This window comes from Artemia sp. Qi Xiang Cuo, chromosome 15 (genome assembly GCF_049724085.1).
Source record: "Artemia sp. Qi Xiang Cuo chromosome 15, ASM4972408v1, whole genome shotgun sequence".
Classification (NCBI taxonomy): Eukaryota; Metazoa; Arthropoda; class Branchiopoda; order Anostraca; family Artemiidae; genus Artemia; species Artemia sp. Qi Xiang Cuo.
In genome coordinates, this window is record NC_142808.1 from 13218095 (window position 1) to 13231845 (window position 13751).

Here is a 13751-nt window from a genome sequence, read left to right on the forward strand (position 1 = left end):
TTTAATTATTCATGCACGGTGAGCCAAGATCAAAACCTGCATTTATTCAAAAACGTTCAAAAATTAAATAAAAAAAACAAGTTTTTTAAACTGAAAGTAAGGAGCGACATTAAAACTTAAAACGAACAGAAATTATTCTGTATATGAAAGAGACTGTCCCCTCCTCAACGCCTCGCTCTTTACGCTAAAGTTTGACTCTGTCTCACAACTTTATTTTTTTAAATAATAAAAAACTTTAGCGTAAAGAGCGAGGCGTTGAGGAGGGGATAGTCTCTTTCATATACAGAATAATTTCTGTTCGTTTTAAGTTTTAATGTCGCTCCTTACTTTCAGTTTAAAAAACTTGTTTTTTTTATTTAATACAAACAAGGAACAAACAGAAATGATCAAAGATGGAAAGACTTCTGACATTCACTAGAGAAATCACATGATTCTAGAGAAATTATATGTATTATTACCTTGGTATTATGTTTCTTATCATGTCAATTTTTTGTTTTTGTTATGTTATTGTATCATTATATGTTTTTGTTATTTGTGTTATTGCTAGGTGTGCAAGTTTTGATTTGTTGATTGCCACTGCCTGAAGTTATTGTCGCAAAAATTTTGCAAGGACTGGTTTAATACGACCACCCATGGTGAAAAACCATATGGCATACGATAAAAAAAGAAAAAAAAGAAAACGCACTCTCATAAAAACATGAAATTTCGCATCGTAATTTCATGTAAAACATGTAAATTTCATGTAAAACATGAAATTTCGCATTGACTTGGATATTCAGTTTTCTGTAAGTGGTACTACCTGAAATAATGGCTTTCATTTCTTGTTCGTAATCACCATTGTCCCTTATTACAATCGTATTACCTTAATCAGCTCTAGTGCTAATTAGGTCTCTATCCTTTTTTAACTGTGAAAGTATTTTAAGATCATTTTTGTTTTCATTTTCAATTTTGCTCTTATTAAGAGTGTTTAGCTATTTTATAACATCGGCCCTAAGTTCTTGTGGAACTTCAACTTTATCAAGAAAAGCCATAATATCAGCTTCTACCTTAGGAATTATTTTTGAGTATGGAGCAAATGATGGAAAGCAGAATTTAGTCCCTTTCAGCCAACCGTCAAGGGCTAAACAGAAAACAGGTCGTCCGCGGCTTGGGTGGGAGGATGTCATAAAGAAAAAATTTAAGGAAAATGGGAACTTCCTGGGATAGTGTAAAGAGGGAGGCTTTGAATAGATTGGAATGGAGGAGGAAAGTGCGTAGCTGTGTTGGCCTCAGGCGGCTTGGTGCTGCGGTGTTGTTAGTAGTAGCAGTAGTACTAGATGGAAAGCAGATTTTAGACCCTTAAAGATCTAAAATAATCATGATAAAATATAAAATAAAAAAATAAAATCTAAAACTAAAGACAATAAACAAATAAGAAACAAACCAATGTCTATATATAATTAATAATATGTGATTGAATGCCACAGAGCAATTGTGTCAACAATTATGTTTGACTTCCACGAACACACAAAAGCAACTGGATATAAGATAAGAAAATGAATATGAACACGATAATGAAATGAATATGAAAATGATGAATAACGAAAATGAATATGAGCACAATAATGAAATGAATATGAAAATGATGAATAACGAAAATGAATATGAACACGATAATGAAATGGATATGAAAATGATGAATAACGAAAATGAATATGAACACAATAATGAAATGAATATAAAAATGATGAATAACGAAAATGAATATGAGCACGATAATGAAATGGATATAAAAATGATGAATAACGAAAATGAATAAGAACACAATAATGAAATGAATATGAAAATGATGAATAACGAAAATGAATATTTGCACACCTTGCAATTTTTAAGGAGTATTTGACAATAATTGACAGCTCCAATCCTTCTTACAGGCTTTATTTAATTGTAGAACATGAACGATTCCAAGTTGTTCGTACCTTTATTTTCCATTTGTGTTTTAACAACAAATTATGTGAACGAAACAAAAATACTGCTACTTTAACTAGTTGTGGGTGGAGCTTAAGAACTCATCTAAATAATTTTCTTTCAGTTATCAAGAAACCTGAGAATAGAAGAAATATACATGACATTAAATTAATACTGTTATTTTCCGTTTTCTAATAAACAATTTAGTTTTTCTTTTACCTGATTTACGTCTTAATTATACCAACGGAATATTGGGCTGTTCTGCTTTATTATTTACTGTAAAGAGTTGGGGACTTCTGTTGCCACCCCTACCTTACCTCTAAGAGAATAAAATATTATACTCTCGCTTAAATTACACAATAGTAGTCCAATTCCCCAATTCTGTTCACACCCGTAATTCCAACGTAGGGCGCAGGCCCCACCTGTGGATTATGGCAATATTTTTGTTGGTCACGGTCACACCTTTTTTACCCGTTCCATTTTGCTTTCCGCTTCTCATACGCAATGGTTCTAAAGCTTGGGTATTAGGTTTATCTTTATCTATAATAAAAATTACATCTTTATCTATGCAATCTTTAATTTATAAATATTATAATATCTTTCCTTATTAATAAGATTATTTATTTACAACCTCACCTATGCAAAGCTAGAGCGTGCCCAGTAAAATCTGCGGTGTTAGAGTCCAATCCAAATTTTTCAAAAACTTGCTGCATAGTTGCCACCTGTGGATTTAAATCCTTCCAAGTTTTCGGGTCATTTTCTTGCCAATCTTGGACATATACCAAAAAGTTTTTGAATCTTCTCTTTTCAAACATACCCATGAGATCTAAAACATTCAAAATTAATTATATGTCTCTTATATTATCAATAGTGAGTCAAATAGATAGATAGTTATAGATATTTACGGCGGTTTTCCGCGGTTCTCCAGTTGACCGATTGATTCTCCAGGACACTCAAATCGCTTTTTCCGTGGTCTTATGGTGGATCGGAACATCGTTTTCCGTCGTAGAAATTACCAGTCGAGTCTCCAAGGACGATGGAATTGATCCACTTTCATCAGACCGTGAGACCGAATCCAGACAACCAAAAATGGCGGAAACTTTATAATTAAGAGAAAACATGACGGGAACTGGAATATCCAATACACAGAATGTTGAAAAGTGTACCTTCTTAGGTACAACTGAAGAAGATGCTTCATTGACATATGATTGTAAGGTTTCCTGAAGATAATTTTTGAATCTCAAGCTCAAACGGATGAAGATAACGGTTTTCCGTGGTTGTCTTTTTTTTAGTCTCCGGTAGTCTCAAGAACAACAAATTATGGTTATCCGTGCTCTCCTTGCTCATCCGGGAGAATGGAATCGCCAAAACTACAGAAAACCGCCATTATTACAACAAAAGCCTCTTTGGGCCATGGCAAAAAAAACACACACACAAAATCATAACACACATAACAATAACAAAACATTATAACAATAAACATGATAAAATAACATAAAAAATACAAAAACAAATACAATAAGGCACAAGATACCATAAAAATAACTCACATAATGACACATAATTTCACAGTCCTAATATATATTTAATGTTTTAAAACCACATGGGCCATGGCTACAAAAAAGAAAATAACAAACAAAGAGAACAATTCACACATATTCAACGACACTTCCTGAAATCAACCCCCCCCCTTCCAAGGGGGTGAGTGCCCCTCCCAGGGGGCAATATATACGAGAACTAAAGATTATTACTGTGTATGTAAAATTAGATTTACGTCACAAGATCATTGTGAAGTGTTACAACACATTGGTAGGCTTCACCAAATAAAGCTTTGCGTGAATCAAATATACAGAGAACAACAAATTACTAGTTTGTAAGTAAAACTAGATTTGCGTTGCAAGAGCATCGTAAAGTGCCGCAGTAAATTACCGTTGGCTTCATCAAACAAAGTGCTGCATCAGCAACACATTGCATCAACAACGATCGAAGACCATAGTTACTGATCCTTCAAACTTTAAAAGTGGAATGTCTCAAGAATTATTTTATTCGAGAAAAAGAAAAAAAAAAATAACATTCCTCAAAAACGGTCAAAAAATGCGCTCTACTCTTAAGATCTACTTTTTCTATATTTTCTGACACCCAATCAATATTTTGTTTAAAGTGTCGTAACAACACTTGTCTTATTACTCCTCAGTGCATTATTGTTTTAATGTAGCGATATATATATATATATATATATATATATATATATATATATATATATATATATATATATATATATATATATATATATATATATATAAACGTGCTTACGGGTCATTACCGCCATTAAACGTGCTTACGGGTCTGTAGTGCCGAATCGCAGACGCTACTCCAGGAAATCTCTAGCCTCAATTTATCGTTCAGTTTGCCAGCCACATCTAATCTACCTTGCCGCTGCATCCCAGGTGCTGACAGTGAGAGACTGCGAAAAAATCCGAAAGTGCTACTATAAGTATGCAACATTTTTACTGTATATATCCAAGCGATACCGGAATTCTCGACTGGAAAAATATGGACTTCCGGAGCCATCCAAGCAATGGTCGACCATTCGGGACAATTCAATGTTCAAAGTCAGATTGATGAGACGTCGTTTTTCACCTGCATTTGTTTGAGTTTCGTATCTTTTTTCTTTTTCGTTGTGCTCCACTATAACCTTTTTGTTATGTATGTGTGTGTGTATATATATATATATATATATATATATATATATATATATATATATATATATATATATATATATATATATATATATATATATATATATATATATATATATATATATATATATATATATATATATATATATATATATATATATATATGTTTGAGAATTGGTAGAAGAGGGGCCATAATACACTTAGTTTCTGCTTCCTAATAAAAAAATTCGAAAACCCTTGCATGATTTTGGTCCTATAAGATGCAGAATTCCAGCCTTTTTACTAAAAGGTTGCCAGAAAGGTGTGAGGAAGGGGGCATTAGAGAAGCCAAGGGCTGACTTTGGTTCTCTAGTCATACAAACTGAAAAATTCTTACAAGTTTCCGCTTCAAACTAACGTGCAACATGCCTACATTTCTGCTAAAAGATCAGCTGTATGATGGGCGAGACAAGAGGGGCACAAGCCCGCTTTGACCCTTAAGTCAAATAAATCGAAAATCCTTGCGTAATTATCCATAAAAAAGGTGGAATAAGCCCAAATCAATGAATGAAAGGATTGACGAACGGCGGGGGCTGGATGATAGGGGCCGAGGGCCTACTTTTACACCTTAGAATTTCCTTTGCAATGAATAGTCTCAGCTACTTTTTGCAGTCCTAATCTGTTTTTTTCAGTGTGTCAAAAAGATGCAATAGGTTCAAATGAAAGAATGAGAGGGTTGATGGGAGGAGGGCTGGATGACGGAGGGGTCGTGGGTCTACTTTCACGCCTTGGACATTGCTTCGCAATTAATAAGTCTCAGCTAGGTTTTTGAAGTCATTTTCTGTTTGTTGCTTTTTTCTCAGTGTATACCACAATAAAGAAGTTGTCGCTCGCTTACAATTTTCAATATGGTGTATCTCATGGATGAGTTTCTGAATATTTTAAAGAAAAACCGATACAACATACGTCTACAAAGTCTTCAAGGAGTCAGAGTCACAATTAAATTTTATTTTCACATTGAGGGTCAACTTTCTAATATCACTCGTTCTCCTTCTTGTTTTTGGAAGACAAAGTAAAAATTAACAAAACAAACCAAATGCAGGTCAACTAACATAGTCGATATAATTGCCTTGATACAGCAATATCTATTCAGTAAAATTTTTCTTTGGTCTCATTATATAGACCAATGATCATAGAAACTTGGGACGGTGCTCATTCGGCAGTGGCGTAATTTCGTCAAAATCCTTGGGGGGGGGGGGCTAAGTTGGAGCCAATTTTCCCGAATCAAGTGAAAGTACCAGTTAAAAACTAAAAATTAAGCCATTTACTACCATAAAAGTACAATAAAAGTACTTTATAGTACTATAACAGGTAAATATGTACTAAAAAAAACTAATTTGTTTCTGTTGATTCTTGAATTATGCAAGTTTATCTTAGTTTTAACAAGATTTTGGAAGAAACAAAATTTCAGATGGGGGAAGGGGCAAACTGGGGTCGGGGGGCAAACCAAGGTCTGGGCGGGGCAGTTGCCCCCCTACCCAATAGCAAATTAAGCCCCTGTCATTCGGTCGCAAATTTAAAATATAGGGGAACATGTTTCATCTTCACTTCCAGACAAAAAAAAAAAATCTTCAATAGTCTTAGTCCATTCTATAATTTACACTTATATTTGAAACAGCTGATTAATTGAATTTTTGTATTCATTTCAAACATGACCTTAACAGCTCCAATTCATTGCTTTAGAAATAAGGAAGAAAATTTAAATTCACAAAATTCTCCAAAAAGTTTAAATGAAATGATGTAAAATTGTTTTAAATTGTTTTCGGACATTATTGAAAATGTTATTCAAAGAAAGAAAGACAAAGAATCAAGGTAGGTGGGAACCTAAACCAAGGACCCAGAGGCATCCTAGACCTTAATGGCAGAGATAGGGGCAGTCATAGGTCTTCGTGATGGCAAATGGCAAGACTCCCCCCGTTAAGCTACCCCCTGTTAAGATATCCCCTTTTAAGCTATACAAGCAGGATAAAAATCACCAAAAAGAGCCATGGAAAGAGGAGAAAAATTCTCAATTTTAATTCTCAAAACGTAGAGGTAATTTCAAAGCTCTGATTGTTGTAAGACGTCTTTCCCTCACTTTGATCATTAATAGTCTCAAAGTTCCTCCATGTTGAGATAGTGAAGTCAAAAGCACTAGTTAAAGGAAAAATTACTAATTACAAGTTTAAGTGGTACCAAACAAGTTTAGAAAATTAAACACACAAAAAGAAAAGAAAATCCTACCAGACATTAATGCCTCCTTTTCATCAGCGGGAACTTTCGAAATCTTTCCTCCCTTGTAAACATATGATCCCTCAATTGATTTGAATTCCAAATATCTAGTTACTCCTGTGTGAATGAGCAATTTCACAAGTTGACCATTGGCCATCAAGAACTTTGGGATTAAGTCCACATTCCAGTCTCTAACATAAAGAAATACAACTTTAAAATAACAATATTGTTACACGCACACAGGTTCGACTTTAAAGGTGATGGAGGGGGAGCATCATAACATCAAAAAACATATTTTTGGAAACAGTTTCAAGCTTCCTTGAGGAGAGAGTCTTCAGGACAATTGGTGGTGGGGGGGGAGATATAGCATTCCCCCTCATCTGTGTACAGATATGATAATACTGATGCAGCATAATGGCCTTACCTTTTTTTTAAGGAATAGCAACGTATAAACTAACTGGTAACAGTAAAACTTTCTGAAGAAGGAAAAACAGAAATAGTCAAACTTTCAGAACTCAACAAGAGAGTCGGTCATAAGCTATTGAGCTAAAAGTCAGATTTATAAAAACTTGGGGCCAGTCAGATTTATCTAAAGCCACCAAAAAGGTAGTTTCTTTCTACTTCACTTCACTTTCTACTTCAGTAGAAAGTTGCAATTCTAAACGTCGATAATATGACGTAAAGGGCTGCAAATTAAAAAAAATTATTTTTAATGAAAAAAAAAATAAAAAACAGCACATTTGCCCCCCCCCCCCAGATATTGGAAAATAAATTTTGATTTTAGGGTTAATGCATTTAAAATCAAAGCACGGAATACTGATGGCAAACTACTGTAAGTACAAATGGTAATCAGCCAGTCTGTTTGGCAACTACCTTTCTCTCACACCACTCTCGAATATGTTATATTGTTTGTTGAATAGGCATTTCTGCTTCAATGAAGATTTAAACTCCTTTAAATAAAAAAATAAGCCAACACAAGCTGAAAAATCACCACTTTGGAAGCTGGAAATTGAAGTATCTGTATTACAGATGTAAAAACCATCTTCTTTAGTCTGCACAGCAATGTCACGCAGGGGAAAACGTGAAGCTCCACAAGAATTCATTTGATCCAGCATCCAGAACCAACTCCCACAGGGGTAAATCTGGTACCAGCCTCACTTGTGTCGTCCACCAGTCTTATAAGAGACACAAGAATGCCAAGATCACTAGTTTAAGAAACTGAACTAGCTGGTCTTCAATTTGCACCGTGAATCAGGAATAATGATATTTTTTTGGGGAGAAGGGCGTATAAACATAATTTTCCTTACTTTTCTCTACGAGTTCTTTATATTTTTCAACAGAAACTCTTCTTGTGAATTTAATAAACAGGTTGTTCTTTAGATATGCTAATTTTGACTATAGGTTTAATAATTAGGAAAATGTAGAGTTCTTAATAGACAGGTATAGTAGTATGTAAGAAGATAAAGAAGATAAGATAGAAAGAAGTTGATAATCAAAAAACAAAATATCTAGAAGGGAATATTTAATTTGATAGACAGAATTGCTTCAAATGGGCTATTTATGTAAATATGGGTAAGCCATTTAACAATTTTAGTATGTAAAACTTAGTATTGGTAGGCAACCACTATCTGAGCCAATCTTTGTTAATACATACAAAGAAAGTATTTGATCTAGCTAAACAAAAACCATGAGAGACTTTCAGTTTCTATTTGAGCTGCTTCCTAAAAGTTTGATTCACACAGCTTAACTACTTCATTGAACATGCAAAAAGAAAAATTATTGAAGGAAAACTAAATTCAATCAATTTACCATATCTGGATGTTCCATATTCTGAGAATAGAACTTTTTGTTAGTAAGTAATTACAGTCATTCTTGCACCCTCTTTCTCTGGGAAACTATCTAGCATTTTTTTTTTGCCCCCACGTGGGCTATTCTGTAAAACTATTCCAAAGATAAAGTATTTTTTACTGAGAGGACATGCTCAAGCAATCTAAGTAAGCCTTTTACAATACAAGTCATGCTTGATAACAGAATGTGAAGCTTTATTTCTAAATTGTCAAAAAAGAATTAACAGTAGGAGACAAAAACCACATAAAAACAGAAGCCCACCCCTTATACTGGTGTCAGCTCACAAAAATTCAGGGGGGGGGAGCAAGGGCTAAGTTGTCGTCTTTCATTTTTTCAATGAAAATATAAAAAAAAACATGTTTTCAATGAGACTACCCAAAAGAGGTATTTTTCAAAATCTAGGGATAGCAAAAAACTCTAGGCGAGGGAGACAGCCACCAATACCTCCCAGTTGACACTACTGATTCATCATAACACTAGGCAGCATATTTAAACACTGTTAGTTTTGACAAAAAAAAAAAAAAAAATACTTGATTCTCATAAGATTTTCAAAAATAAAGTTTTTCTTCAGTAATTTCCTAGAGTTTCAAGTGTAGCCAAACATCTAAATTATTAAACCAAATAAGCTCATCTCAAACATTAGATTTCACTCATTTGTTTTCTTTAAGCCTGATGCTACATTAGTAGTTGATGAACATCCATTTTAAGTAAGACATTTATTCACGAGCAATTTAGGTCACTAAACTACTTTTTTAATGTCAGCAGTTCACAGAGGACTTGAATAGTGAACATCTATAAGGAGCAACCCAGCCCAATAGTAACCAAAACTCTAAAAAACTAAAATTTGATAACAATAAATACCCTGAAAAAATTAGCTTTTTAAATTAGCTGATTCCAAATATACAAGATTCATTAAGTTTAATGCTACTCATTAAAAGCTACAAGCTTGAGAGATTTTGCCTAATTTTCAAAATAGGGGAAAACATCCCCAAAAGTCAAAGAGGCTTATTGCAAATTGCACAATCAGATTCAGTGTACCAGAGAACTCTACTTTAGAGGTTTCAAGCCTCCATCTGAAAAAAAAATTTTGTTTTTTTTTACCAGAAGAAAGATCATGGATGTATGATTATTTGTTATTGTTCTTCCCAGAGGCGATTGCTATTGAACCAATGGGCCTAGAAGATCAGAAAAGGAATCATTTGATCAGAAATCAAAAAGTCTAGTGTCCTTTATAAGTGACCAGGTGTCCTAACTCTTTAATAGCAACTCCTGAAACACAAAGGCCATTTGATTAGAATCAGAAGATTTTTTAAAAGTACTTAAAAACTTTAAAGCAAAGAGAAGAGTATTGAGGAGGGGGCAGCCTCCCTCTTATACAGAATAATTTCTGTTTGTTTGAAAATTTAGTGTTGCTCCTTACTTTCAGTTGAGAAAATACGTTTTTTTTTAATCTTCACTAAGAAACTATATTATATTCCCACTATTGAACTGAATTAAAATACTTTGATACTTGCCACAACTTTAACGCAAAGAGAAGAGTATTGAGGAGGCTGCAGCCTCCCTCTTACATAGAATAATTTCTGTTTGTTTGAGTTTTGGTGTTGCTCCTTACTTGACTTTCAGAAGCTATATTATAGTCCCGCTATTAAGCTGAATTAAAATACTTTGATAGTTGCAAACATTTTCTTACCTTCCTCTCCCATAGCTTTCATCAGGGGCTGGGAGTCCAAATTTTGCAAATAGTTCTTCAAGAGGAGTAATTGAAGCTGATTCTCCACCATAGTATTTGTTCCTATCCATATGAAGAACTTTTTTCCCACTCACACTCAGCATCCCACTCATAATGCATTCCTACAAAATCAATAGAAACACTGATATTGCAATAATCAGAATTTAAAAAACCTATGGTAAAAAGGCAAAAATTATTTGATCTTTTTTCTGGTTTCTTCCTGAGAAGATTCCCAAGATTCCCAAGCTGTTTACACAATATACATACCACAAAAGCTATATTTTTGCAGCTAGATTTTTAAGTAGTGGTCTTTCCACAATTCACGGTGAACATCAAAGTCATCAGCTAAGAGGATATCCATGAACAAGTGTGGAGAGATCCCTAAATATTGGCCCAAAAATATCTCCAAGAAATTTAGGCCAAAAATGTACTCTAAGAGACCCTTTTTTAAATGTCCATTTATTTACCATGGGCTGCCTCTCCGTAGTAGCATAATATTTATAGGCATGAATATATAATAAGTCGGAGGTAATAGACTTGAGATTGTCAGTGCAGGATTTCGACTCTTGTTGATAGAAGAGCATCACCAAGTGCTGAAAACCATGTTGTGACCAAGATGGGCCCAGGATTGCACAAAGCCTCCATTCAAGGAGGTTCCAGGGACTTCTTGCTGTCCGGTTCTAAGCCAGCTTAAGCACTTCGGTGTAGACTTGAGAAGATATGTGATCCCCGTCCTGCACTGGTATCCAGGATCATTGCTTTTCCTGAGGCCAAGTTAATTTCAATGATTTAAAGAACATGAAAATTGGGACTTGGAATGTTAAGACGTTAAAAAATGACCATCGTATCGACATTTTGACTGACAAATTCAGACCGTTCGAACTGGACTTATTAGGAGTTTCAGAAACTCATATCCCAGGGGTGGGAAGCATGAAATTAGGTGATATAGAATTTGTTTACCCAGGCAGGAAGAAAGGGGTACATAGACAGGGAGTAGGGCTCAAGATGAATAAGGAAGCTTCTAAGTCTTGTTTAGGCTGGAAAGGAATTAATATTAGAATATTAATTGCTCATTTTATGACTAAAAAGTTCAGGGTATCATTTATAGTAGTATATGCCCCTGTAGAACCGACTGATGGAGATACTAGTGACTCAGATGAATTTTACTTACAGATACAGGAGCAAATAGACAGGGTTCCAGGTAGAAATATGGTGTTTTTACTAGGAGATTTTAACGCCCAAGCCGGTATAAATAGGGATATATGGTATCCTAGCCTAGATAAATTTGGTGTAGGAAAAGAAAACAGTAATGGATACAGACCTTTGCAATTTTGTAGGTATAACAATCTATTTATAACCAATACGGTGTTTGGTCATAAAATGGCTCATAAGTTAACATGGTATTCATGTGATGGTAAGACAGCAAACCTTATTGTTATAGTAAACCGAAGACTGGCAGGATCAATACATGATACTAGGGTATAAAGGAGTGCTGTTATTGATTTTAAAAGTAAAGATCACCATCTAGTAGTGTCAAGGGTTAATTTAAAGCCGACATTTTGGAAGGGTAACTACCCCCCGAGAAGTTATGATGTTGGTGGACTGCAGGATGAGAATTTGAGAGAAAATTTCCAGGAACAGTTGAATACCAAACTTGAGTTTAAAATTTGACAATGTGGAACATGGTTGAACAAATTTTAGAAAAAACTATTTGTGAAGTTGCTGATGGTGTCTTAGGGAAGAAAGTTAGGACTACAGCCAAGAAATATTAGTGAAAAAGCTTTATGTTTAAAAGAGAGGAGAAGGGGCTTGTACAAGAATTATCTGAGTGATAGATCATATGAAAACAAAAGGAATGTAAAGAAAGTAAAGAAAACATTAAAATATGAACTAGAGATGTGAAGTTGAGGCCATGGATAAAATTGCCGAGGATCTGGAAGATGAAGCTAGACGGCATAATAGTAAAATATTGAACTGGCATGTTAATATATTGAGAGGGAGTAGTCAATCTGGACTTGAACCAGTTAAAGATAGGAATAAGGCAACAATTAGCGATAAAGAAAGAATTAAAGAGAGATGGACAGAACATTTTGAGAATTTGTTGAACCAAGAAAGAGTTGCAGGAAAAGATATAGATGAAATCGAAAATGTGTGTGATACCTTGGATGTGAAGTAAGATTTGTTTTGTGAAGAAGAATTAGCAACAGTACTAAAAAGATTAAAAAATAATAAGGCTCCAGGTGCTGATAGGGTGGTAAATGAGTTTCTTAAATATGGTGGCTTTGAGGTTAGAAATAAGTTACTAAAGATATTGAATATGATTTTTGAAAAAGGGAAAGTACTTAAAGATTTTAGGAAAACCTTAATTAAGCCCCTTTATAAGAAAGGTGATAAAAGTGAGTGTGGTAATTATCAAGGCATTAGTCTGGTCTCTAGGTGGTGAATTACTAAGTAATATGATACTTTTTAGACTGAGAGATGCTATAGATAAAGTTTTAAGAGAAGAACAGTGCGGTTTTAGAAAAGGTAGAGGATGAGTCAAGCAAATTTTCACTCTTAGGTTAAAAATGAGAAGTGCCTGAGTTGTCAAACACCTTTGGTCCTCAGTTTTATAGATTATGAGCAAGCGTTCGATTCTGTTGATAGAAGAGCTTTAGTAAAGGTTTTATCCTTGTATGGTATACCAGACAAATCATAGCCAGCGCGCTAGCGCTGCCTAAGTAAAGAACGATGTGAGCACAATGTGTTTTTTTTTTTGGTTCTCCATACCCGGACACTTCGGATTGAAGAATTTGTCGTAGAAAGTTCGAAAAGGGCTCATTCGATCGCAAATTGGAGTGGCTAGTGCCCTTTTTAGTAGGCGAAAGTGATTGGAGGACAACTAGCCCCCCCCCCACGCCCATCATTCCTCCACACATCCAATCACAATGTTGATATAGCCATTTTGTTCAGCTTAGTTGATTTCCAAATAGAAAATATCTTTTTGAGGAGGACACTTCCCCACAACCCTCGGGGCAAGGGTTTTAAGTTATGCCCTTGGGACATGTAAAGCTCTCATAGAAACCATTGTTGTAGAAGCTTCAAAAAAGGCTCATTCGATTGGAACTTCAAGCGGATATTGCCCTTTTTAATAGTCGAAAGTGATTGGAGGGCAACTAGCCCCCCCCCCTCGCTCAAATCATTCCCCCAAACAAATCCAATCAAAATTTTGAGATAGCCATTCTGTTCAGCGTAGTTGATTTCCAGATAGAAAATATGTTTTTGAGGAGGACACTCCC

At 34.7% G+C, this 13751-nt stretch overlaps 1 protein-coding gene across 1 annotated transcript in view; it reads right to left on the minus strand.

Annotated features, from left to right (window-relative positions):
* The window catches only part of LOC148943351 (rab GDP dissociation inhibitor alpha-like), a 53482-nt gene that overhangs the window by 18771 nt on the left and 20960 nt on the right, over nucleotides 1–13751 (minus strand). Inside the window, exons 2-4 of the mRNA XM_089100852.1 lie at nucleotides 10435–10595; nucleotides 6909–7087; nucleotides 2584–2773 (exon numbers count right to left, since the gene is read on the minus strand). Coding sequence (XP_088956978.1) covers nucleotides 2584–2773; nucleotides 6909–7087; nucleotides 10435–10595 — 530 coding nt within the window. The remainder of the gene's footprint in view (nucleotides 1–2583; nucleotides 2774–6908; nucleotides 7088–10434; nucleotides 10596–13751) is intronic.